Source organism: Empidonax traillii, unplaced genomic scaffold, assembly GCF_003031625.1.
Source record: "Empidonax traillii isolate 1590-97213 ecotype Southwest subspecies unplaced genomic scaffold, ASM303162v1 scaffold900:size397343, whole genome shotgun sequence".
Taxonomy (NCBI): domain Eukaryota; kingdom Metazoa; phylum Chordata; class Aves; order Passeriformes; family Tyrannidae; genus Empidonax; species Empidonax traillii.
In genome coordinates this window covers 361,257-387,334 of record NW_020956093.1, presented here as the reverse complement: position 1 = coordinate 387,334, position 26,078 = coordinate 361,257, and the positions used below count along the sequence as shown (strand labels likewise).

The 26,078-nt window shown below is 44.1% G+C and overlaps 1 protein-coding gene across 2 annotated transcripts in view; it reads right to left on the bottom strand.

Moving 5' to 3' along the window:
- Positions 1–10,715: 10,715 nt before the first annotated feature.
- HEG1 (heart development protein with EGF like domains 1) overlaps positions 10,716–26,078 on the bottom strand; it is a 54,267-nt gene continuing 38,904 nt past the window's right edge. For both annotated transcript variants that reach the window (XM_027902653.1, XM_027902654.1), the window contains exons 15-23: positions 24,761–24,855; positions 23,686–23,744; positions 23,124–23,284; positions 21,290–21,424; positions 15,916–15,958; positions 15,777–15,814; positions 15,257–15,344; positions 13,611–13,785; positions 10,716–12,017 (exon numbers count right to left, since the gene is read on the bottom strand). In XM_027902653.1, the coding sequence (XP_027758454.1) occupies positions 11,868–12,017; positions 13,611–13,785; positions 15,257–15,344; positions 15,777–15,814; positions 15,916–15,958; positions 21,290–21,424; positions 23,124–23,284; positions 23,686–23,744; positions 24,761–24,855 (944 nt within the window). In that variant the 3' untranslated portion in view covers positions 10,716–11,867. The remainder of the gene's footprint in view (positions 12,018–13,610; positions 13,786–15,256; positions 15,345–15,776; positions 15,815–15,915; positions 15,959–21,289; positions 21,425–23,123; positions 23,285–23,685; positions 23,745–24,760; positions 24,856–26,078) is intronic.

Below are 26,078 nucleotides of genomic sequence, written 5' to 3'. Positions count from 1 at the left end.
CCTCTGGCGTCAGCTCATTTAAGGTCCCAGCCACAGGTAGAAAGTTCAGCCCTGAGCTGACGTCATGGTGGCAAGTGGCAAATGTGTTGTATTTCCTCCTCAGGCTGGGAGGAGATTTCTGGACTGGCAGCGTTCTTACTTCAAGCCATAAATACTTGAGCTCTGCGGACACAAGGAAGTTACCGCTAAATAAGCTGACATGGGAACTGAGAGCACACCAGCTATCCCCTGCTACTTTTCTACACCAACACCTTCAGTGCAAATTAAAGGGAGGGTGCTGTATAACCTGTTCTTAAAGTGGAAGAGGTGATCCCATCCCAAGGAATGCTTATTATGCACTTGAAAAGAGTACCTGGGATCCACATGCTCACTTCTCTTGCAATAAATTACCAGTACAGACAAGCTCCATGCCTCAAACTCTGATCACTTCTTTCTTATAAACAAAATCCTATGCCGAAGCACTTCTTACTCCTTAACAGGGTAAAAAGAAACAGAAAACACCTGCACCTTTGACATCAAAGAGGCAGGACTGACCTTGGCTTTTCTGGCAGTGATTATAGCTGTTTTGTTTTCTGCCATCTTATGTGTGTTGTGGGCTTGCTAAAGTGGTGGCCCAATGGTAGGAGGAGCAGGGAGCACAGCCAGCAGGTGTTTGACTGTATTCAAGTGGCAGCGTTTCTTTCTGAGAGGAAGTATTTTTAAGTAGGAATGGTCAGGCTGGAGCAGGAAGGCTGCAGGAGATCTAGAAATGACAAATAACCCAGAAGGCCATGAAGCAGGTAACACAGCTGTGATGCAAGGAAAATAGGTTGGAGACTTTTTGACATTGCATCCCAGGAAGCTTCTGAAAATTTCCAGATAGAGACCAAAGTGGGGAAAAAAAGGTCTCTCTGGGCAGGATTTGGTTTTTCCGAACCCTCTTATTTTTAGCTGCCTCCCCTGCCCAAGTTCTCCAGCTGAACAGTACGTTTGTTCTGCTTTGTGCTCTAGTAAAATGCATTGCTTGAGGCCATTAGAAAGCAGATGGACCACAGCGGTTTCCATTCCTGCTTTTCAGGCAAAGGTATAATTTTTCTCACTTTGAAGGTCTAGGTGACCCTGTATCCTGCCACAGCTGCCAGTAAAGTCTTTCTGTGAAGTAAACACAGGTTATCCCATTATTATCAGACACAGACAAGAAGGATGAGCAACCCACTGGTTATCCCCTGCAAAGCCATGTCTAATGGTTGTGTAGTTGGTCTCTGGCAAACTCAGCTGCCAGCAACACTGGCCAGTTATAAACACACTTCTAAATGCCTAGTAACAGCTCTGTAAGTTAAACACCTCTCCCTTCATCTGCTTTTGTTTGATCTTCTGTTTTAAGAACTAGAAATGCAGTCACAGGTACTAATCTCCTATATTGAAGGGGTGGCTCTCCTTGTATGTAGGAGAGTGGGAGAGACCAGAATTATTACGCAAGTAATTTCTCAGCTTAGGGTTGTCCTAAAATTTTACCTTGCAGTGAACCAGGAAACGCTGTTGGCTTCCAGGCAGCAAAAATGGTCTTGTGCCTCCCTGCTGGCACAGGGAATGAATAGCCTTATCACTCTTTACTCTGCCATGTGAACCTGCTCAGGGTGTGGAGCTTGAAATGTGGGATGACTTGTCTGCATCCTCCTTTGCACCTCTGTCTCTAAAGCCCCTCCAGTGTAGCCTGCTCCCCACTCCTATTCCTAATCCCCACAGTGATACCTTGGCAGCACCTGCCTTTCCCTAGGGCAGGCTGGGACAGGCCCCCAGACCCCTCAGGAGCTGGTGCTGAGGGGGACGTGCTGGGTTGGAAGCAGCCCACACTTGCTGTCAGGGAGCTGCGGGGCCAAGGGCACTGGGGGTACCAGGAGCAGCTGGGGCTCATTCCACTGCCCCCAGCTGGGCAGCGGGGCTGGCCTGCCAGGATGGCCAGGGCAGAGCCAGGCCTGGGCCATTATGGGGGTCCTGCAGCCCCCTTCCCACTCTGGCTGCCTCTCCAGGCCATGCTGGATTCAGCTCCTGCCCCTGCTGCTACTCCCTCCCATGCCAGTCGCCCAATCCAGCCCATTCAATTCCTCCAGGCCCCTCCTTAAAGCTCCACTTTGCCAAGGAGCTGACAGAAAAAGGGGAGGAAATGGTTGGGAAGTGTTTGTCTCCAGTGCGCTCTGCTTCCCTGCTTGATCAGCGTCCAGCCTCCACCCCAGGCCACACCACCCTCCCAGATTCAGGGGCATCCAAAGGGGACATCCAAAAACTAATCCAAAAGTCTCATTAGAATAACACATTTCAGTGCTGTGATCCCCTCAGGCATCAGCCATCCAGGGGAGCCGCAGCATGCACTTCAGGTGGAAATAGGTGTGCAGAGGGGGACAAACCTGGCTGTGGAGGGTGGTTTGGCAGAGCTGTGTGCCACCCATCCTCTGGTGATGCCCATGTCCCACATCTGGACTCTTCAGATCATACATCCAGATTTTCCAGTGCTGCCTCGAGGTGCAGCTAGACTAACCCAGGTCTTGAAATCTCCCTGTTGGCTGTGAAGTGAGCGTGTAGGACCAAGAGAACTTCTCAGGGCACTACTGAAAAAGAAAGTCAGGTCTTCAGCAGATGTAAATGGTGCAGCTTTGCTGCCTATATTAATGTTTAAATGTTGAGAGTGTGAATCTGCACATTAAAACTGTTCTCTACAGTAAATGCACAGGAGCTGGTGTATTACCTATATTTTTTGATTTTGTTTCTATTCCTACCTAATTGTTTATTACAATCACACTTTTGGCAGAATGAATCATTTGCAATGTAAAAGACACCAGTTCCTCCAGGAAATAATGCGCTGAACAGACATAAGTCTTCACATACCCAAATTTTTGTCTTTACTTGCCTTTCCCTGTCCATTTTGTGACACACCAGTGGTCACAACAGGGTCTCTCCAGGAAGAAGGGGAGTGACAGGTGGTACGTGCACCATTGCTTGCCAGTTGGTGGGGGAATTAGTAATAGAGATTCAATGGTTTAGGAGAACAGATGCAGAGAATTACCAAAACAGAAGAAATTATGTCAGTGAAAGATCAGCAGATACAGTTTCTAATGAAGTCATTAGGCACACATTTAGACAATAGATAGCTGACTGATAGTCCAATCAAACTCAACAGCCACAGCAGTTGTGACGTCCTGCAAGGAATTACGGAGAAAACTCCCTTTGAAGAAATAGCTAAATAGCTTTCCAGAAGCTGTAAAAACAAACTGGTATGTGTCAAAGCTCAGATATGACAGTCAAGAACACTGAAAAATTATCATGGAACAGAAACTATGCTATGTTTAGTAACAAACACAGTAGTTGTTCTAGTCAATGCTAGTTTATGCCAGCAAAAAGAAGTATCAGAGGTTAAAGGCCTTATTTATCTATTAGAAAGTTCATAGTCCTATGCAACCTCATTATATAAGTTGCATGCAATCAAGGGGCAATCATGCTGCCAGAAGATATACAATAAAGTAGGAACAAGTAAGTTGCTTTTACAGCTCTTCTCGTGAGTCAGCTCAGTTCTTTCTTCCCACATATTTTTCAATCCTGTTCCTTACTGGATTCCTATACATTTTGCTATCTCATGTAAATTAGGTTCATCCACTATATATTACATACACAAGCAGAAATATATATTGTAATTCACTAAAAGTTAAACGAAAAACCTTCAGAATGTCTAAATCAAAGTGCTATACATACAGATTCATGCCTAATCAGGGGAAGCAGATGCACTTCTTTTCAGGTGGTTCCCAAGATGGTTGAAGGCACACACTGTGGATGTATTCAGTGGTCTCAGAGGCACTGGTATGCAAATCTGAAGTGGGCAGGACTGTTAAATCATGTGTTTGTCCATAACTCCAAAGATCTTTTATCTAGTCCCATGGCAACGTTGTGACCCATCCTTTCTCACTGCTAATTTCCTTGAAAGGTACCAACCATCCCTTCTCACTGTTACTTTCCTTAAAAGGTACCAACTGTCCTTTCTCATTGTTGACTTCCTTAAAAGTTACCAATGTCACATAGAAAGTAGAATAATTTGCAAGAGTCTTCGTAACAAAGCTGAGGCACAGCTAACAGTCCTTCTCATGCAAATGAACAGAACCACAGAGTTCATCTTATTTCTCTCTCCTTTATTTTCCCACCACAGTCTTACCAGACAAGGAGCAGGCATAAAACACTATTCTGTACTGTATCACAATAGAAAGTAGACAGAAGTTTCAGGATGTAGCAGGAATTATGTTTCACACTCCACATTTCTCTGTGAGTAGCACTCACTTCATCTGAGGCAGCTGTCTGGTGTGGGGTCTTGGGTGAAGAGTGAGGGATATCTTACCACAAGGTGAGCTACTCTCTGTGGATGCTTGTCTCTTTTCATGGCTACTGGAGGAGCCAGATGGTGTGTTCAAACTGGCCACCTAATTTTTGATAGGACAGAGGGATCCCACCTTAGTCCCATCTGATTGCTATCACAGTCGTGTTGTACTGGTCTGGAGCAACATAGGAAAAAATTGTCCCAGCTGAACATACCTGCCATTGCTCCCAATGCTCTTCCATATCATGCCTTTTTCCAGCAGCCTTAGTGTTCATCTGGATCCAAGGTGCCCCCCTTCTTCTTTTGAGGGACACTCAGCTGTATACCCTTCACAGTCCCCGGCAGCACTTACTGAGACAGGAGTGCTCTCACTGCGATCAGGTCCAGTCCCTTGCACTTGCAAACAGCCCTGCTGCCCCTGCCTCTCCTGAGTTTTTCCTCCCTTTCAGCATGCACTCACACACATAAACACACAGCTTCACTCATTCCAGCAGGATGAAAAATTAAACTGAGGAAAAATTAAAATTAGACTGAGTTGCTCAGTGTTACCAAAGTAAACGTATTAGAAGACAACTTGTATTTCAGCTGAGCAGAAGTTTGTTTGGCACAACAAACAGAACATACCCATTTCCTCACTGCTTTTCAGTTTAGTTATTCAATCAGGAGGTACCCAACGAAGAACAAAAAAACTATACAATTTCTTATTTTCTGGATTAGATTTCTAATCATAATTAAAACCATCTAAAAATTGCATATGTTTTTCTTTACAGGCAAAGCTAAAGAAAATAAAAAAGCAGAGACATAGTAATATTTATTGTTTTATTGTGTCCTTTTATATTACTGACTAGAACGCCAGATTTAATAATATTGGATGCAGGTATAAAAATAATCCAATCCTTAAAAATTATATTTTGCTACTACAGTACTGTATAATTAGTGGAGGCTGAAAATATGATACAACTTTAAATAATACTGGTTTGGAAAACATCCTCAGAACTCCAGCAACTTGGAAGCAAACATTCAGAGATAAAAAAGGAAGGAAATGGAGCAATGTCAAGAACATAAAGCAGGTTTACATTCAGAAGAACAAACAAATGCTGAAAATTTACCTGTTGAAACAGAGGTCATAAAAGGTGAGCTTTACTACTGCAATTCTGGAAGCTGCTCCAACAAACCATTATGCTTTTACACAATAAGCTTGACCTTCTGCTAGGAGAAAGTCCTGTAGAATTTAACAGGGTTTAAAGCAAACAACTGAGTTTAACAGAACTTCCTTTAAAACTAGAAAGTATTTCTTCTGTTGTTTTGGTTTGGTTTTTTTTTATAGTAAGCCCATCCTAGAAGATTTTATTGGAGACCTTTTATGTCAGATGAATTCTATAGCACTGTACAAGAGAAGTGATCAGTGATAAGTGTTCACTGTGTTCCGCAGCTGTTATGTGTGACTGCAGGAAACATCTCCACATCCCTAGAAGATCTTACATGATAGGGAACAGGTTGGCTGACCAGTAAAACAAATACACAGAATTCACATTCACTCTCTTCTTGGGAAGGTGTTTCAGATCTTGAACCTGTTTTGTTCAATCTCACATAATACAGGTCTTGCTACAGTAATAAGCATACTTTAAAAACAAAAACAAAAAAAATAGATACAACATGGAAAGGCAGCAACAGTATTACAGAAATAGGCAGCCAGGTGACTCTGGTGGTGGAATAATTCAGGCCTAAAAAAAAACTTCAATACAGTCCACGGGAGAGTTACCCCAGTCATTATAATGGATGCTGGATTATATTCTTTGTATGCAAAGAAGAAAAAACATTAGTCAGCATAGGAAGGGCATTTAACTAAAATGCATCTGTTCTTGTTAATTTAAGGAAGAAAACTGAAGATAAGAGATTACTATGGGGGAACGAAAAGTTCAGCTGGATTTGGAATGGATATGGCCACTGACCAGCATCAGAGACAAGTCTCAGAAAGCACTTGGTGTATCTGCAGCATTGTCCAAACTCTCTCTAGGGCTCACTCAGGTCCCAGCAAAAAACCTTTACAAGTATTGGCACAAACAGTTTCACAATGACAAACATCTCTCTCTAACTGTAATTTATTGCTATTTTTAAAATCCTTTTACTATCACTCCATTTGAAGGCAGATACTGATTCACAAGGTGTGACTCAGCCTATTTTTAAAATCCTTTTACTATCACTCTGTTTGGAGGCACATACTTGATTCACAAGGGGTGACTCAGTCTGTGACTGTGACAGCGGGACTTACAAGAAGCGCTGTAACAGCAGTGAGATTCATTGCTGCTGTGAAGCCTAATGCTTTAATTGTGGAGGTAAAAGGGCATCAACCTGTCCTGGTTTTCCCACATATAGCCCTAATTCAGTGCTGTAAGGTTTCAACAGTATGAAGAGAGACTCTGATTTTCCCAGTACAGCTGGGAGGGCCGGCCAGGGCAAAGCAGCGGTGCATGGCAAGAGCACAGGAAGGCTGTGTGTTACAACTGCCTTTTGAATGATCCCTCAAATATACATTTTGCTGATGTGTTCACTGCAAATGCCTCTCCTTTGCTGACTGTCAGGGGTATTTCAATGGGTGAGGGGCTTCTGCCAGTACAATTGGCAGAGCACCGTAGCAGCAAATACATGCCTGTCACAACTTTTCCTGTCAAGCAACAGAATTAGCATTTTTCCCAAAATTAATTAAAAATACACCCCCACAACTGCCCATGGGCCCTTGCTGACTGCTCCCTTAGCTTTCCACAGCAGACAGGAGCAATAGCAGATTTATGTGCAGTGTTGGTGTAGTTTTTCTTCCTTTTCCCTCATCTGGCTGAACCACTTGCATCCTCCTTTCTAAAAACATGCCACTTTGCTCTCATCCTCTTGGATAGTGGAGAGCGATTCCCCTTGGCAAACCTCCCAGTGTGCTCAAAATTTGCAGTTTGGGGTAGCTAGAAGTAATCTAAATAGTCTGAGAAATAAGCTGCATTTATTTAGACACTCTATGGGCAGTTAGGCAGTGAAGAGAAAAGGACTCACATTTGAAAGTGGGCTTGAGGGCACACAGAGAGCCTTCTTATACTCAGCAGGAGCAACAAGCCCTACTCCACTGCCAGAGTTTACGGCAGACAGGCAGAGAGGATCCCAGTGGCAGCTTTACACAGAGGCAAGCTGCACTGGAACAGGCCACATCCCTGCGGTGGCTGGGCGAGTCCACACTGCTGGGGTGTGTCAGTAAACAACTGCAGTAAAATAACCACCATAAACTGTGACGAAACACAGGGTCCTGCACCCACCCCTTCTGTCCCAGAGGAGCTGGGAATGGGTGGCACTTGGCTGAAGACAAAAGCACCACAGTACAGGTTGCAGCTGGGCTGGTAGAGACCCAGAGGCTGAATCACCCCAGGCTGCACCTGACACCTCCAAAAAAACTTCCTGGATCACTTTGTGGGAAATCACCTGCACTCATCTGGGTCCTGACTCCTCCTGCCTAAACCCTCTCTTGCCTGCTGACTGGGACCTCGTAAGACACCCAGTGAAGGTGTGGCAGATCAGAAAAGACCCTTTCCCTCCTCCTGCAGACTATGAATGGGCTCTGTGATTCCTTTCTTAACAAAGCTAAACAGAAGGTCAGGCTGAAATGGATAACTCCTTATAAGAAATGCCCCAATGTTTACCTTCTTTGGCAGAGAGAAAATTTCAATGCAATAACATTCTCTACTTTGGGACCAAGTTTTGTAGTCCTCACAAAGAAAATCCTACTGCATTTATTGAGACCCCTTCTCCCCAGCTGCAGCTTTAAGAAGAACTTGAAAATCATTAAGAAATTAATTACTTACAAACTTTTGCATGCTCTCAATTGGATATAGTCCTATCTCAATTCCACTCAAATCCCTTGCAATTTACAGCGTGCTGTGAGTGAGATACAAGAGTTTTGTTCAGAGAGTCCATGTTACTCTTTGCATAGAAGGACTGATCTGCAACTGTAAGTTGGTATTTCCTACTTTGAACTTGACACACATGAGTGCATCACCCAGTCTTTGAACTAACCAAGCAATTAAACATCCTATCCTATTAGCATGTGCCTAAATACTTCCCAATCTGAAGAAATTCTGGTATGTGGTTAAGTCATAGGATTCCCATCATTGCTGGGACACACTTCCTTTTTGACAAGCTGCTTTAGTAAATAGGGACAAAGTCCAGTGCTCATCTATTTGCTTTGGATTTAGGTTTAGCATGATTCCCAGCTTCCCCTTTTCTTTTGTAACAAAGAAAAACCCTCCTCCATACCATAGGAAAGGCAGTCCTTTCTGTCCTGGGCACCCCCAAAAACAGACACAACTCACCCACATAGAAATGACCCTTCCAATCTCCTCTTTGAAGGATCCCACAGCACCGCAGACTCAAGTCTTTAGTTCTCATCAGCCAATGCATCCTATGCAACTAAGAGATCAGCTGCTCAAGAAAGGGAGAAGAACATCATACACAGACTGGAAACACTGATAAATGTGGCAGGGAACAGCTAGTTCCTGTGCTTTACCTGTTACATTATTTTGGATACTGTAATTAAAGCTTTCCTCAAATATAGCTCCTTAGGCAGCTGCACTTTCCACAAGCATCTATTCCCTTCCTTCCTACATCTCATAAGCTGTGTACTACCAGTTGCAAGGCTGATTATGGATCAGACAGGTATGAAGTTTCATGCATTGTCACCGTAAGTTCATGTAAGTGCAAAGAATACTATCCTAGGCAGCTCTGCTTTTCTGAAAGCCCACCCTGCTGTTTCTACACAGTAGATAAGAGGCATTAAAAGACTGCATTTGTGTGCTATAGCTGGTGCACCAAACTGTGTCTTCTCAAGCACATTTGTGGTGCCTTTACTGTCTTGCAGTTTTGAGAAAACAAAAGCAACTGTGAGCAGGGACCAGAAACCTCTCAGCCAACACAATTAATACCTGCCTGGTGCTATCTCCTCTTCCTCTGGGTACTTGGCATTCACTTTTGATAAGGAACACAACAGCCTTTGAAGTGATGGGAAAGGATCTGGGAACTCACACCATCTGTAGGATGCAAGTACCTGCTCCCTGACAGAGGGCTCCTCATCACCCCAGGTTTGCCTCCACACAACCCATGAACATCTGAACTGCTGCTCTTTCTGGGGGTTAGGCACTTTGGGGGACACATCCCATGATCCTTAGTGCTTCAGTGAGCTGAGCTACCTTACAAACTTAATTGTGGGCACTCTGTCTTTTAAAGAATGGTGGGGGAGAAGGGAATATCAGCTTATGTACACACTACAGAGATGGTGGGCTAATGGCTAAGGAATTGTGCAATTTCTTATCCTCATACAAGCAGCCACCTTGAATTAAAAGCACAGTTACGATCAAGAGAAGGATCTGCATTTGGACCCTGTATCTGGGCAGGGTTTGGATCACTCAGATTAACAGTGCAGTAAAGATAAGCAGTAAATACACTTCATCATATTTCCTGCATGTGGGTCAGGGCAATCCCAAGCACAGATACAGGCTGACAGAGAACGGACTGAAAGCAGCCCTGAGGAGAAGGCCTTGGGGTGTTGGTTGATGAGAAACTCAGTGTGACCCAGAAACGTGTGCTCACAGCCCAGAAGTTGTGTCCTGGGCTGGATCAAAAGCAGTATGGGCAGCAGGTCAAGAGAGGTGATTCTCTCCCTCTGCTCTGCTCTGGTGAGACCCCACCCGGAGTGCTCCTTCAGCTCTGAGGGGCTGAAACATAAGAAGGAGCAAATCCAGAGGGGGCCACAAAGATGACCAGAGGGCTGGAGCCCCTCTCCTATGAAGATAGTCTGAGAGAGTTGGGACTGTTCAGTCTGGACAAGAGAAAGCTTCGAAGAGAGACAGAAAGATTCCAGAGTAACCTTCCAGTACCTAAAGGAGGCTACAGGAAAGTTAGAGAGGGACTTTTCACAGGAATTTGGTAGTGGTAGGACAAGGGGCAATGATTTTAAATTGAAGAAGGTAGACTTACATTAGACATAAAGAAGAAATTCTTCACTGTGAGAGTGGTGAGGCACTGGAACAGCTCGGCCAGAGAAGTTACCCCATCCCTGCAAGTGTTCAAGGCCAGCCTGGATGGGGCTTTGAGCAATCTGGTCCTTTCCAACCCAAACTATTCTAGGATTCTATGATTAGTAAGATCTTTTTCAGTACACATTTCAGGTCAGAATACAGCCCATGAGCTTTCAGGCTGATGTCTGGTGAGAAATGTAGTAACTTACATTCTTCAGGCTTTTGCTAATCTGACTTAACATACCCATGTGAGGAAACGTGCCTGGTCTGAGTCACTCGAAACTAGGATGGAAGAAAGAAAAACACTTCAACATAAGTGATCTTTGCTATGCTAGGAGTGCAAGCATCACGTTTTTTCTCTGTCAAATGCAACTGACTGCAGTGAGCCTTATTTTCCAGTGTCCTGAAAGCCTCCACAGCTCCTACAGAAGGCAAGGTGGACTGTGGAGGTTTGAAAACACAATGTTCCACCTTCAGTGCCCAGAATTCAGGTTCATCTGCCAGCCAAGGCTGCAGTGTTATTGCTCTTTCACAGATTCCTCCTAAAGAGCATGCTGGATGCACAGCTCATCTTTTTCTTCCCTGTGAGCAATTATTCAATATTATATTGCTGTTTCTACAGGCATTCAAATCCCTGCAGGGACACAGAACCCCAAAGGATCCTACATGGAAGTGCCATGATGGTGTGTAGTGGCATCACTTCTGAACAACACTGGTTGACAAAACAACAACATATTTGGACTCTTCCCTATATACAGAAGGTTTTCAAAGCAGCACATAGGAACAACTGTGTCTTCTTTCAGTCAAAATTGCAGTGGTATGACTAACCTTCCCACATTCTGGAGACAATCAACCCATGAATTCAGCCAATATTGCCAGACACTGGGCTTCAGCGAGGACCCAGCCATCTGGAGAACTTCTACCATTAAGAAGGCGAAGGCCACAAGTCGAGCCAGCTTCCCTGTTGTGCACGAAGCAGATAGCAATGCAGCAATGTAAAAGGGAGTGGACAAGCTTGCCCTACCAAACACAATTGCACAGTGAATCTTTGCATGAAGGCTGGTTAAGAAGACAAGCACAGTCAACAGTGAACGAGATCTGTAAACAAAACACTCCCTAGTGGTATTCAATGCAGAGTGCTGAGCACAGTTCATCTGCCTGTACTGATCCATGCTTGCCGTGTAGCTTAAAGAGTGAAAATGCAGCACAGGACGAATATGGAGTACATGTGTTAGCTTCCATCTGGGTCTTTTAGGGATGTGCACCTTGAGCCATTCCCTCCTCTTCCTCCTCCTTCTCTCTGCTGCTCAGCAAGTGTAACCATCCCCCAGGGCAGCAATGCCCGGCATGAAGTTCAAAGTCCTTCCTGTTAAATGGGAAGAGTAAGATTGACGTGGCCTGAATCACCCAGGAGACAGATTGTACCTGGGGATCAAGGGCCACAAAACTGTGTCCACCTTCCACTCCCTCTCCAGTCTCTGCTAAAAATAGTCTCTTCTTCTGGTTTCATCACTAATGAAGGATGGATTGTATTGTCCAGGGTAGATGCATGAATGTCGAGATCCAGGCAAACCAGTGTAGGGCGGATAAAGTCCATTTCTTTCCAGTTCAGGATTTCTCAGTCCAGTTGGCTGTATTAGCAGAAAAAAAAAATAAAAATTAAATAAAGAGGGTCCTATTCTCACACTCAAATTCTCCTTCAGGCACAGCCTTACCACCTTTCCCAGCAGTTATTTCAGTAGCTAGAAGGAACAACATGATTGCTAATGACCTCTATTACCTAGAATCATTGTTACTGTGGGAGTTACGTATTGCCTGAAGGGATTACTCTGATGAAATCTTAATCTCGACATCTGGCCAATGAACAGACTTGAAGTTTACCTGACTCCACCAAGTGCAGTTTAAGTACACAGTTAATTTTTAATCCAAAAGAATTCTACCGATGAGCTCAGGAATCGAAACTACTCTCATAAAAAGGATACTGTCCCAGAGCCATCCTTAAAGGAAACAATTCTAAAAAAATCAAAGCTAGTCTTCTGCTCTGAGTATTACCTAGGAGCACTTCTCTCCCCATTAATGATAGGTACCTCCTCTCACAATACAGGCCCTCGAATTATATATCAAATACAAAGTGATTTGACTTTCTCTTCTTTTCTCTTCCTTTTCTCTTAATTAAGTTAATCTCCTGGGGGCATTTGGTTGAGGAACATTGATGTCTAAGACCAAGACTGTACAGTCCTTTCACCCAGTGAATAACATCAAACCACTTGGTTTGATCTGTTACAGAGCAGATCCATGCAAAGCCCTCATCACTTACTGCTTGCTAAAACGTTCCCCTTTCTAGTTGTCAGCATAAGAAGGGTCCTAAAAATAGTTTAGGAAATGCATTTTCATTTCCAAATATCTCATTCTTAGTGGAAGCACGACAGAGGATTATTTTCTTTTATGCTGCACAACCCAATAAACTTGCTTACTAGAAAAATTAAAATACAAGCCAGAAAAACAAGCAATGCTTTCTGTTCTCTGCTCTGGAAAGCAGGAAGTCCAGAATGTGTGATGTGGGTGAAATCCTGTGACCTTCCTCTCATGAATAACCCACACACACTTTAAGTACAATACAGCTGTACATAAGTGACAGATGATACACCAGTATCACAGCTCTGGATACAGACATTAGCAGATGGTACCAACCATGACAGCAAGTCCTATGTTCATGTCTTTCTGTGCCCTACACAGTCTATTACCCCTTGTTCCCTCAGATCTGAAGGGATGCTCTTTTTCTACCCTGGAGAGGAAAGGAATAGAAGAAAAGAGGGGTCCTCAGTGATCAGCATCTTCCCATTTTGTGGTGAAGTTCCTCAGACAGGGGTCTCCACCTTCCACATCATCAGTCAAGGTAGACAGGAGAAAACTACCTACAGTGAACACCAGTAGTCTATCCAAAGCCCTTAACTGTCCTTCTCTCTCTAGGATTGGGCTTTCTGGGCATTCTAACAACATTTTCCTAGGCATTCCTCTATCATTCTTCCTAATGACATCTCTTTGTGATATTCACCACAGATAATAGCTAGAGTCCATAGGACTCCTGATGCCTTACTGTCTACGGAAGACATTTGCTTTGCCCTTTTATCTTGCAGGAAAGGGATCTGTACCTTCAAAAATAAAGGAATATCTCTTTCCTGTATCAGGCAGAAAGAGTTAATAATTAAGCTATGGATAGATACCGAATAATACACATCTGTCATCTGCAACAGGTTCTTGGTGCTTCCATTCTCCTGCATCTCGATGGTCTCTCTGCCCCACTCCTGTGCCCGGGGATTCTTCGGATATTCAGCATAAGGTGACATCTGGAAATCCCCACTCTTGAAAATCAGTTTACTTATGTCATTTTTATTCTTCCTGTTTATAAAAGAATGAGGGAAAGTGAAAACATAAAATTTAGCCTGCTATTTTGTATGCACTTCTGACACGATCTCAGGAGAGATCACCACTTCACGTTATGAAACTTGACTGGGAACAAGTCACCTCAGAAGGACTATAGTCCAATTTTCTGCTCTGAAGCCAAGTCAGACATAAAATCAGACCATGATACTCAGAGCATTATCTAGTGGAATTTGAAATCTCCAAAGACAGAGATGGCAAACTCTCTGAGCAACCTGTTTCACTGCCTTACTGTCCTCTTGGTGAAAGAACTTTTCCCTACATTCAGTTTGAATCTCTCCTGTTCCAGCTTTCGCCCTTCGTCTCTTAAAAATGTGTGTGCTCCTCTGGGTCGATGAAAAAATCCTCAATTTTCTTGAGGAAGAAAAATGTACGGGAGACCCCACACTATTTAAGTCTCTGAGTGATTAACTATAGCACTTCTAGGCACTATGTTAATTCCTAAGAAAGAAGACCTGCAAGGAGCCTGTCTGAATGACACCAAATGCCCCTACATGACTATAATGTTGTGTGAGTGGATTTCGGTGATACCTCCAGTTCAAAGCAGAGTACCCTCCAGGAAGCTACATAAGCTGCCAAAGGCAAGGACTCATGAGAAGGTCAGTCCATCCCTGCAGAGATCTGCACTCTGGGGTCTGAAATTGTACTGGCTGGAGCTTGCTGGTCCCCCTGGCTCAAAACACAGGGGAACAGGGGCACACCAGTGTGCCAACCAAACCACTGCCATGTCTACATTACCAGTGAAACCAGCTGCCAACTTTATCAGAGAGCTTTGAAATCCTAGATGGCAGGGAGAGGGTGTAACTGCAAAGCATCCCTTTTCAGAATACATAAATCACGAAGCAGAGCTTCCTCAGCAAGCACATCTTGCCTCCAATCTGAAGCTGCCTGCTGGTATCAGAACTGTGTGTGTGTGAGTGTGTGTCTGAGAGGGAGAGACACACACAGTAAGAGCACATGCAGGATTTGTGCATAAAGGAAAATGAAAACAGCCTTAAATACACTCAAACAGCACTTCAAAAATGGTAAGTAACCTTCCCTTTCCTAAACTTTTCCTTTCTTCTTAGGTTGCATTTTTGGAGACTGCTTCCTGGCTTCAGAGCCTTAAAGCTCTGAGTGGGAAGGACTCGTTTGTCTCTCCATCCTTACAGCGTAGGATTTCCAAGTGTATCTTTAAGAGACAAGCAGTCCAGTTGTTTAGCCTGGCTGCTGGAAAAAAAAAGATACGCCCAAATGAAAGCACAGTGTGATACCTTGGTATCATGGTTTGAACCCATGACACTCAGTATCTCTGATCAACCCACTTGCTTAGCTACCCCACGCTTTCGCCTGTGTTTTGGTCCTTCAGAGTTCACACGTGGAGCAGTAAGTGTGGTGTAATCCACTGAGAGGACACCATGGATGATCCAGGCCTGGCGGTGGTACCTACCGGCAGCAGGTGACGATCAGTGCAATGCCCATGATAAGCAGAAGTCCCCCTCCTGCAGCCGCAATCACCACGGTGATGAGCTGATACGCTGCAGGCAGGAAAGACAGAGACTCACTCAGGAACAGTGCGATTTCGAGTGAAATAGAGAGTGTTGGGGATCTCCTCATGAAGGAAGAACAAGTTTTTGTTTCCCTAGGGGATGGATTCCCTTCACTGATAGATCAGAATAATTTAAATTATATTCCATGGATTCCCCTCGTAATATCTTGCTTCAAGGTTGCCCACTACATGTGCTATCATGAGAGTATCCAGGGAAAGATCTCCTTTCCTTAAGACATAGCATTAAAACAGCTTTGTCAAATAAGGTCAGCAAAATTAGTTTAAACAGAAGGTGAAGAAACAGAAAACACTGACAAAAGTAGTGTGCACCTACTGCATTTTAGACATAGTCATTTGCAATGATTTATTTCAAATCTCCCATTTCTGGCACCATGGAAAATAAACAAAATTTGTTACTCACGGTTTCCACAGTTGAATCCACCCAAGCCAAATGGGCAGCTGGGAACAGAAAACAACAGGGAGTTTCAGCGGCTTAGTTGTGCTGACAGGTACCAAAGCAAGGATAGGGGGGTAGGAGGAGAGCAGAACAGTCACCATACCTCACACAGGTCTCATTTTCCAGCTTATATCCATCTTCACAGGCTAAAAACAGAGAGAAGGGCCATGAGCACCACGTAGTGGTGCAGGGAGGCATTTCCCATCACTGCTTCCCACGGCAGCCCCACCCCAACCACCCTTGGGGCCGAGCAGCAGCAGCACGGCTGCACAGCAGGAATGTGATGCACTTTGATGGGATGCAGTATGTCCTCTGCAAAACACCGTGCACTTGGATTCACCTCCCGCTGGCTTTGACAGGACCATTTCAAGGCTTCTAGGCAGAGCCAGCCTGGAGCCTGGCACAGGGTGGGCAGCTGGTAATGTAATTCCCAGCAGAACTACTTCTTGCCCAAATGAAAACTCACTGCACACTTGTACTGCTTCCCACAAAACAGCAGTGTAAAAAAATCTGCCCCTAGCTTTTGTTTTGAAACCTCATTTTAACAGTGCTACTTTAGCATTGGTGCACATTATTAATTACTTTTAAATGTTAGTATTGCAATAAAAAGTTGTGCAAACACAGTTATGGCAACCCTAAGTGGCATGATAATGTTTTTTCTTGCATCACTTTCTTTTCCAATCTTTCAAATTTGCAGCAAAATCAAATTTTGAGATATCATATTTTACTGTACAATTAAAATTAAATTTCTTAGGTCTCAATAACCCAGAAAACTGCTAGATGCAAAATGTTGATGAAAAATCATCAACAAAAAAACAAACCCATCACTTCAAAATAAAATAAATTCTGTGCTTATGGGCAGCTATCCCATCACCTGAATTATAAGAGGAAACCATACTACCCTTCTGATGAACAGGAAAGGGGATGATACATTAAACACAAAAATATAAGATTCAAATTAGTGATGAGATCACTGCTTTTCTCAGCAATAATGCCACAGAGCTCTTGCAGATCTGCTGCCTGAGCTGAGGCAGTGAAGGTGGCCACTCAAACACCCGAGCAGGATTGACACAGACAGAGTCGCTTTGGGTAGAGGGACAACCCAGGGCCAGCACATGCAGCAGCCCTTGGGAGTCTGCAAGACATCACCCAGAGGTCTGGGAAACCCCTGCATTACACTCCACACAGAACTTTTAAGTGAAAACAAAAGTGCTCATGGATTTTTTTCACCCTCAAACACTATGTGCTTAAAATGGGTGAGGCAGCAGCTCTCAAGCCCTACTCCCCCTGCCTTGCTCTCTAACTGTGGGGATAACCCACAGCCAAAAGCTGTGGCACTCTTAACACCAGCAAGCAGGGAGAAGAGGAGGCTTCCAGCAGAGGTCCCAGCTAAGCTGCAGCAAAGCCCTTGCTCACTCCTCTGCTGCTCCCAACACACTGGATGCCTTTTCCCAGTAAACAGCCAGCGACTGTATTGTCAAAAACCCAAAGTGCAGGAGCAGAGGAAAGGAGAAAAGACAGACAAATGTTGTCCATTAAAATGGGTTGGTAAAATCATCATAAACCAAGAGAGAGAACCAGCATTCTGGCTGGATTCAGAAGTTTATGACTCTTCCAGCACCAATAACAAGTGAAACTGATGCCAGCAGTGAGCAATGTGACTGTGACCTCCCCCTTGTAATACAGCCACAGAACTTTCCTAAATTTAATTCCAGTTTCAAATCAAGAAGTTGAATTGGAGCTACATTTTAGAGAAACAGCCAAGACTGATTTTAATATTTTCAGTGACAGACAATCAACCACAACCCTGGGTCAGATGCTCACAAAGTTAATCTCCCCAGCCATTAGAAACATTCACCTTCTTTCTGGTAGGAATTATCCCAGTGTCAAATTCCAGACTTTGGATGTTTACTTACTAGATTGGAAAGGGTTATATGATCCCATTTCTCCTCCTCACCACCAAATCACTCCTTTACCTTTAATAAAGCCACGGGTACTGAGGTTTTTGAGTCTCCCTAATTATTGAAACTTTTCTCTGAACACTCACAGGTTCTCTGATCCTCTTGATTTCAGTTCCCAGAAATAGATGTAAGAATCCCATCTTCTGCCTGCCCATAATGCCTAAATGCACCCTGGCATCATATTACCCTTGGAAGCCAGAGCTGGGGATCTCTTTTTTCACCTACCAGACACCCTTCACAGCTCTGCCCAAGCCTCTGCTTTCCAGGAGATGCAACACACAGTGTGCCTGGCACTCTGCTCTTGGATGCTTGGCCTTGCCTGTGGCCATATTGAAAAACTGTTTGCCTAGAGACCATTTATGAAGCATCCCATGTCACTCAGCCATTTTCCCTGCAGGATGTGTGGACACAGATGAGTGATGCATTCACATCATGAATATTGCATTTGCAGACACAGACTTGGAGCCACTGGTACCAACAATGATGGGGGGGCTGATGTCCATGATACCTGGTCTTGCACACCTTTCTTTGCCCTATATAAACCCACTACTCCTTCACTACCTCTCTCATTCCATTTATTTTGCCAGAGCTGGGGATGGGTAGGGTGAAGTTCATTACACAGCCCCCCTGCTGCATCTCATCGTGACACTTTTTGTACTGGATATGTTTTTCTCCCTCTAAGATGGTTTCTTTGAAGTGAAGGAAGAGATCAGAGGTAACTGGGCAAGAGTTAAGAGCCTCAGTCAAGAAGGGCAAGGGCAGTAAATCCCAAAGGATCCTTGCTGGACTTATTCATAACACTGAGGCATTAGCAAAAGACAACTGGATGGATTACTCCTTTCACTTGCTAACAAAAGCAGACTGAAAACATTATGGAGTGAATGTTCTACTAAAATGAACTACAAGATCAGGCAATAAAAAAAGCTGCAGTGGAAGGGAGGGAACTCACTGGAGTTGCCTTCTTTAATGAGAACAGAAGCCCTCATTGCTGGAGTGTTGGGAAGGCCTGCAGGAGTGGGCAGGCAGATGCTGGAGCCCACCCTAACCTCAGCCCTAGCCCAGTAACGTGTGAGGGGCACATACACCTTGAGTAGTATCAAAGCTGGGGCTGTGCCTTGAGCAGGAGCAGCCTTGGGACCTCGCTGGCACACCCTTCTCTGGCCAGGAGGATATAGGGGCAGTAAAGAAGAAAAGCAAGATCCTGAATATTCATTTCTCTGTCTTAATTAAAAACTCGGTGCTTATGTCTTTTCCTTTCCTCACCCTGCCTTTTCCTGCCACTTTGCTTTCTCCTTTGGCATCTTTCCTGCTCCTTTGAACATGTCCCCAGGAGAGCCTGAGCTGTCACACTCACTTGGCAAGCTTTCAAACGTAAGCGGGGAACAGAGGAAAGGCCTAAGTGTCAGAGGCCAACCAAAGTTATCGAGTTGTGCTCTTCAGGATTCCTTTGCCTTCCCAAAAGACACTCAGGGGTCTCTTTGGAAACCTGCTTTGCTGCTCCTTGCCTCATTCCAGAAACACTCTGTACTAGTAAAAATAGCATGCCCTTGAAAGGTTGGCACATCGGGTTTGTTGCTCTGTTACTGAAATAGCCCTGAAGATACTGAAAGGCTGAAAATCAGCAATGACCCAGAGACAACTGAACTGCACATCAAGAGGTACCATGGCCAACATGTTGAAACTGCTGTGATTCAGAGATCCAACCTTTCCTTGGTCCAGGAGATGCTTTTTCAAGCAGAGGACAGATGCTGCAAAGCAGGACAGAACAAAACCTGGGGCAGCCAATTCCCCATGCCCCAGTAGCTCTCCCAGCCACACTTGCCTTCCCACGGGGGAGACCGGACAGGGCAGCACAATAGCCACTTCCCTCTTTGCAAATGCTGTAATTGGAGTTACCGCACCGCATTTTCATGACCCACAATGAGGGTCGGATGCTCACGAGACCTCAGTTCCTGTTTAGGCACTCGAAGGGCAGAGATTTTCAAAGAGGCTAGCATATTGTATGCTATATTTATCAGTAAAATAGCCCTAAATATCAAATGAGGGCCATAGCTTGACTTCTGAAAAAGCCTTTAAAAACCCCAACCTCCTGGCTTACCCAGATGGGAACAAGTGATACTGAAAATCTGGTATCTTGTCGGAGTGTGGCACCATGCAGTTGGTACTATCCTCATGCCTCTGCACTACGACCTAAATCCCCCAGCAAACCTGCCACTCAGACACTCTGAAGCTGGTCAATGTCTCCTACTGACAGCAGCAAGCTGAAGCTGGAACTGAGGCCTCACTGTGTGCAGGTAGGGCTTTTATATTTTCCACAGCAAACAAGATCCATAATTAGGGAGTACCCGTATGTACAAGGTGTTAGATCTTTTAGCCCTCCGCAACCATCACATCCAAGTGCCTCACAGCCTTTCAGGTATTTATCTTCACAACACCACTTGGCAAGAGACACGAACAAGACAAATAAAGTAACTTTCCCTGTGTCGCCACTGTCTAAGATGGAGCAAGAATGAGGTAAAAACCTCCCAAGTTTCAGCTTAGATCTCCAGTCACTACATATGCCCTTCTCTGACTCTCTAGGGTAAATGGAGATGGCCAGTATTTCCTAATAGAAATCCTTCCTCCAACATACAAGATGAAGAGAAGAAAGTAAAACACAAAGGAAAAGATTTTGCCTGGAGCCGTAGAGTGGGGGAGAGGCAGGACCATGAGATGTCCATCCCAGAGTCTGCAGCACATGAGTTATTTCCAGGCACATTTTTCTCACTCTCTGATCAGATTTGGAATCGACAAAACATCTCCTCCTATTTCAACAGCAACCCAGCAGACAGTGCCAGAAGCAATATATAACCACTACTGCAATTCTTATTGATATGTCATCAGAAAACTGCATTTCTTAAGAAGCTTTATAACAACCACTGAAAGTAGGAAATGGACACTCTGATCCTACAGAAGTTATTTTGACCATCGGCACACGAAGACCTTGTTTAAAATGTAGCAAAACCACATTTGTCGATCTGAGGAGTAGCTAAAAAATAATGTGACATTTAAGCTTAAAATTTCTACTAGGAACTCAGCTGAAAAATAAATTCACAATAATTTTTGGATACAGATCTTTAAAATATTGATGATGTATTACTATAAGCTTGTGAGTTTAAAGCACTCCCCCTAAGTTCACTGAGAGTTCAGACAAAATCAAAACAGGCAGAGAAACACGTCATCTCTGCTCTGTGCCACTGAACTGGAGCCCAAAGCAGCCAGGCCCCTTTCTCCCTCTCCTCAATCACTGTGACTCACAGCATGCTCCAGAAAGAGATAATATTATTCCTAGAGAGAGACTGTATCTTCAGTGTCTGCTGAAAAGCCCCCTAACTAAATAAAAGAAACTTGAGCTGCTAATATTTATTCATAATATTGAGCTTCTTGCCTGCACAGCTCTACGCACACACATTCATTTCTACTGAACAAAAAAGTTAAGCAAAATTCAGGGGAAATGCACCCCATAAAGAGCAATACCTCTGCAGGAGTGGTCCATCTTGTTGTATTTGAAGTACCCACTTTTGCACTGGCAGAGTGCAACTCCGTCGAAGTCGGTGCATTCCGAAGTTTCCTTGTCACATTCAGGATCTTTCTGTCTGCACAAGCTGCCAGCTGGTGGAAAGAGGTGGCAGACATCAGCATGGTTCTCTCTGAACCCACCATTATGCATATTTGCTTTCCCCAGGTATCACATTCAGCTCATGTGCTGTTCTAATCTCTCTTTTTTTTAACAATGTTTGCTCCATTAGGAGACAGGCAACATTACCCCAAGTCACTATTTCTTATGGATAATAAATGTTTCAGCTCAGAGGCAGAAGAGGAAATGAAAATGAAAAATTTGGTTTGGCTCAAGCTGAAACACGTTCACCCCATGAGACAGCTCAAAAAAATCAGTTTTTAAGTTTATATCAAGCAAAATATTTTACTCAGCCCAAAACAATTCTTTTCCATTTCAATATTAAGCACTGGATTTTTTCATTTTTCAAACAAAGAATTTGTCCTTTCGTTTACATTACTTTGAAGCAGCATTTTACTTTGGAAAGTCAGATTTGTTACAATGAGCATTCAGCAAAACTTGGATAAAATATGGAAATTTTGTCACCAAATTTACATATAGTCTTGGAGGTCAGACTAAATGGAATGAATAAATATTCGTGAGAAATATGATTTTATGGAAAATATGTCATTCATTTGGCACTCACCTTTTATAGACCACTCCCTCCTAGATCCAATTTTTTTTTCTATCTGGCATCTTTTTTTTTTTTTTAAGTACTTACACAAGAACACAATTTGTTTCTTACTCTGCTTATTTCAAGTTAGAAGTAGACTTTACCAGAAGCATTGTGTCAGAGGTAATGTGTAGGTATAATCTCAGTGGGTCTACCCAAATAATTTAATGCAATCCATGGTGGAGCGTGGCTTTAAAATACAGCACATTGCAAAAAAAGCACACTAACCTTCTCACATTCATGTTTTCTTTGCCAAAGTGACACAAGGAGTTTCCCTCTACACGCAGGCTAAACACTGTCACCCTTCATCCTCAAAGCTTTGAACCCCAAAGTCACAAAGCTCCAAGTGCAGCAGTTTCCTTGCAGGAGACCATCTTTCAAGGGTGCTCACTCCATGCATCCTGAGGTACCTCTCAAAGCTACTTCTCCTCTATCAGTCCTTCAGGAAGCGAGAACCAGGGGATGCAGGGCACAGAGCTACCACCAGCAATGGGGTCCACCTGGAGGTGGTCATGCTGGTGGCACTGGCCTCCTTCTCCACATTTTTCTGGGCTGCATCCACATTCCCCTTTAGCAGGTAGAGGATTCAGTACAGAAATCAAAAGGTCTTAATTGTGAACCATCTTTACACCTTGCAACAGTGAAACTGAGCAGGCAGGAGAGCCAAGTTCCCTGTGCAGCCTCCAGCAGCTCTAATCGACTTCACTGGAGGGGTTTTGTCTCTTGGCTTTCACACCATTTCTCAGCTCCTGGCCACGTGGGTGAAATTAAGACTTATGCTTTTTTGATCTGGCTGGGGCCAGTGTCACATCCAGAGATGAAAGGCTGCTCTACAATGCCTCTAATCCTGTGCTGTGAGATGTTTTCACAGAGGCGCAGATTTCTCACACATGTGGCAAAGATAAGGCTTGGTATCTGTATCCCTTTTGTACTGTGAGGTTCTTAAGATGACTCCCATTTAAATAAGATAAAATGATTCATAGGGGCTTTTCCAAATGCCAAATCTTTCTCTCGCTGTTATAGAAGAAGCCAAATAAAACATCCCTTTCTCCTCCTGTCACAGTCCTCCAGATGCTATTTACCTCTGTGGAGCGGTTTCAGGCTGGAAATGAACTGGCAGGCTTCGGTGGGGGATTTGCAAGCTCGAATGTAGCTTTTCACACTGCTGATAACATCGTAGAAAGTCACGTTGGATGCTAAAGAGAACGTGGATTGCACTGAAACATGCACAAAATTTGCCTCCCTAACAGAAAACAAAACAAAACAGTCCTGAGTGTCATGGGTAAGTCTGATGTCATCATTAGCACCTTATACATAGGACTCTAATTATCACAGATACAACATTACATGCACTGTAACAGACCTCAAAGACAGGAAAAACCTAGACACAGAGAATAAAATTTGAAGCTGGTAGTTCACTTTGAAACCAGCCATAAATCCCTCCTGGGAAGCTCCCAAGCCTGTCCCAAAGCTGCTCAGGCAAGGAGAACTAGGTAAGATGGTCAGGCATTCCTCATGCCCTATACCCCTGCCGGGACAGATTGTATCAAGCCCAGCATCAGTTCAAATGGAGAATACGGATCTCAAGCTGAACATCCCAAATGCTCAAGTTTCCCATTCTTCCCCTGGTAGCCTTAGCCTTACCTGCTTGCCTTAACAGTGGAGTGGTGGTACCCCGGCAAGCTCGACAGAGATGCATTGAGCTGCAAGGAACGGAAGGAGAGAGCAGCTGTTAGTGCCCTGGAAGATTAGGAAAAGAGCTTCGTGCAAGGCTGACCTCAAAGCAGCACCCTCGGAGACTGAACATCTTCCAAGGAGCCTCCCTGACCCTGGATCTGTGCAGTTGTTTGTATGTATTGCCCAGCACAAGCCATGTGGGCAGCATCAAGGTGATTCCCTCCCAGCTCCCCCCTCATTTGGCAGCATCTCCAAATCACCCATTCCAAAGAGCTGAAATAAAGTGTGGCCAGTCCAGGAACTGCTAACAGGATGAACCCGTGCATGCAATGAACTGGATAAAAAATGCACAGAAATGTACCTATCCCCAGCCCAGGGGTCTTTTTGGAGCAACAGATGGCTCAGCCTATGGGGCAGCCAAGAGCTCATCCAGTGCTTGTGCTCAACTGACCGAGGGTCACACGGTTACAGTCAAATGGCTGAGAAACTCCACCCAGAGGAAGGTATGTTTGGGTGGGTGCTGCTGCTGGGCCTTCACCCCACAGGGTTTGGCCGAGAGCAAGGTGGCACCAGCTGCAGTCCAACCTGCTCCTGCATCCATGAGATTTACTAATGAATGGTAGGGCTCAGAGTTACTGTTTTAATGTTTGACCTTGGAGAAGCACTGATGCTCTTTTGAGATCTGGAAAAGACAATGAAGCCAGAAGACACTAGGAGAGGATGGAGGCTACTGAAGTGTGTATCCAGGCACACCACTTCAGGAAAAGGGATCCAGGATTTTCCAGGCAGATATGTTGCCTTAAGCCCCACAGGAGCCAGATTTCTCTGCTGCTGTCTTGGCAGCTGGAGCAGGGCAGAGGAGAGAAGCGTGATGGGTTTAAAAGAGTACATTCACCAGTCCTACTTTCACCAGACTAGAATAGTTCAATGATTAAAAGGGCTAAACCCATGCTGCAGACTCATGGCTTCCTGTGACAACCATAAGAGGAGCAAAGGGAACTTGTGCCATCAGCATTGCCAAAGCCCCAGCAAGGACACTCACCATCGCCAGGATCTCGCTCTCAATGTGGAAGAGCTCTGTGTACTTCCCATGGGTAATATTAAGTTTCAGGGGGACCTGCCCAATAAATATTCTCACTGAAAAGGAAAACAAGACAAGTTAGTCGGAACACGTCTCTGTGCCGTGTGTAGATGTGGTTTCATCTGCCTTACATGAGAGGCTGTTTTTGCATGGAAAAATCTCTTTACACAGCAAACAGAAACCCTGCGTTTGAGAGTCATTGCCCCAGTAAAGCAGAGTCACAGCCTTGGTTTTTTTCCCAAAGGTTGTTGCAGTGTTCCCACAGTCCCAGTCAAATTCCAGAGCTCAATGCTGCTCAAGCCAGCATTTCATTGCAGAGTTCATATATTTCATATAGGAACACAGACTAATTTAAAAGGACTCCTGAACACAGAGGGAGATGGGTAAAATTAATAACAAGACAACAAATTACAGATACTAAAACTATTTATGATAATTTGAGGTAAACATGTCAAACCTCTTACCCCTCCCTGCAATGGAAGGAAAACAAACCAGCAAGTCAAAATAAAGCACTGTAGAAAGGACATTTTCACTTTTCAAACTGTTGGAGAGAATGAGCAATGACATTTGAAAAGAGGTCCAAACGATGCATTTTTCTGTGCTTAGATCCATATTTGGTTCACAGCAGCAGAATGCAATAATCTGAGTTGTCCAGACTTGGAGAGATAATATCCCTAAATCTTGTATTAAGTGTCATGAGATACTCAGTGGAAATGAGAACTCAGAGCTCTAGCTTTATGTTCCACCAGAAAAACAAATACAGTTGCAGATAACATTATAATTCTTTCCCATTTTTTTCCCATCCACAGAGCCTATCTTCACCACAAATTTTATATCAGACAGCTCTAATATAACGACTCTGGACAAAAAATGAGATGAAAATCACCTTCACAGTAGTTATATAATCTGCCTGTATCCCATTTCAAGGCATAATCAAAACAACTCTCTAAATTAGAAGCTGACACATTCCAACTCGAAGAAATGTTTCAAAACACTCTTCAGGGACACCTCACCCATGTTTCCTTAGCAAAATTTCCATGCCTCTAATCCTCGTTGATTAAGGGTCAGAAGAAAATCTATCAAAACAAATTCCCCTATACAATGGGACATTGTAAATCCTTGAGATTGCGAGTCCTCTAATAGAAAGGAGGAGGTCAGAACCTGAGTTCCAACTAATAACTTTGCTGCTAAGAAAATGTTAAAGGTATGAAATAAGACCTTGATCTTGCAAAGACTTTCACGGCTGCTTAATTTTCCGCACATGGCTGATCCCACTGAA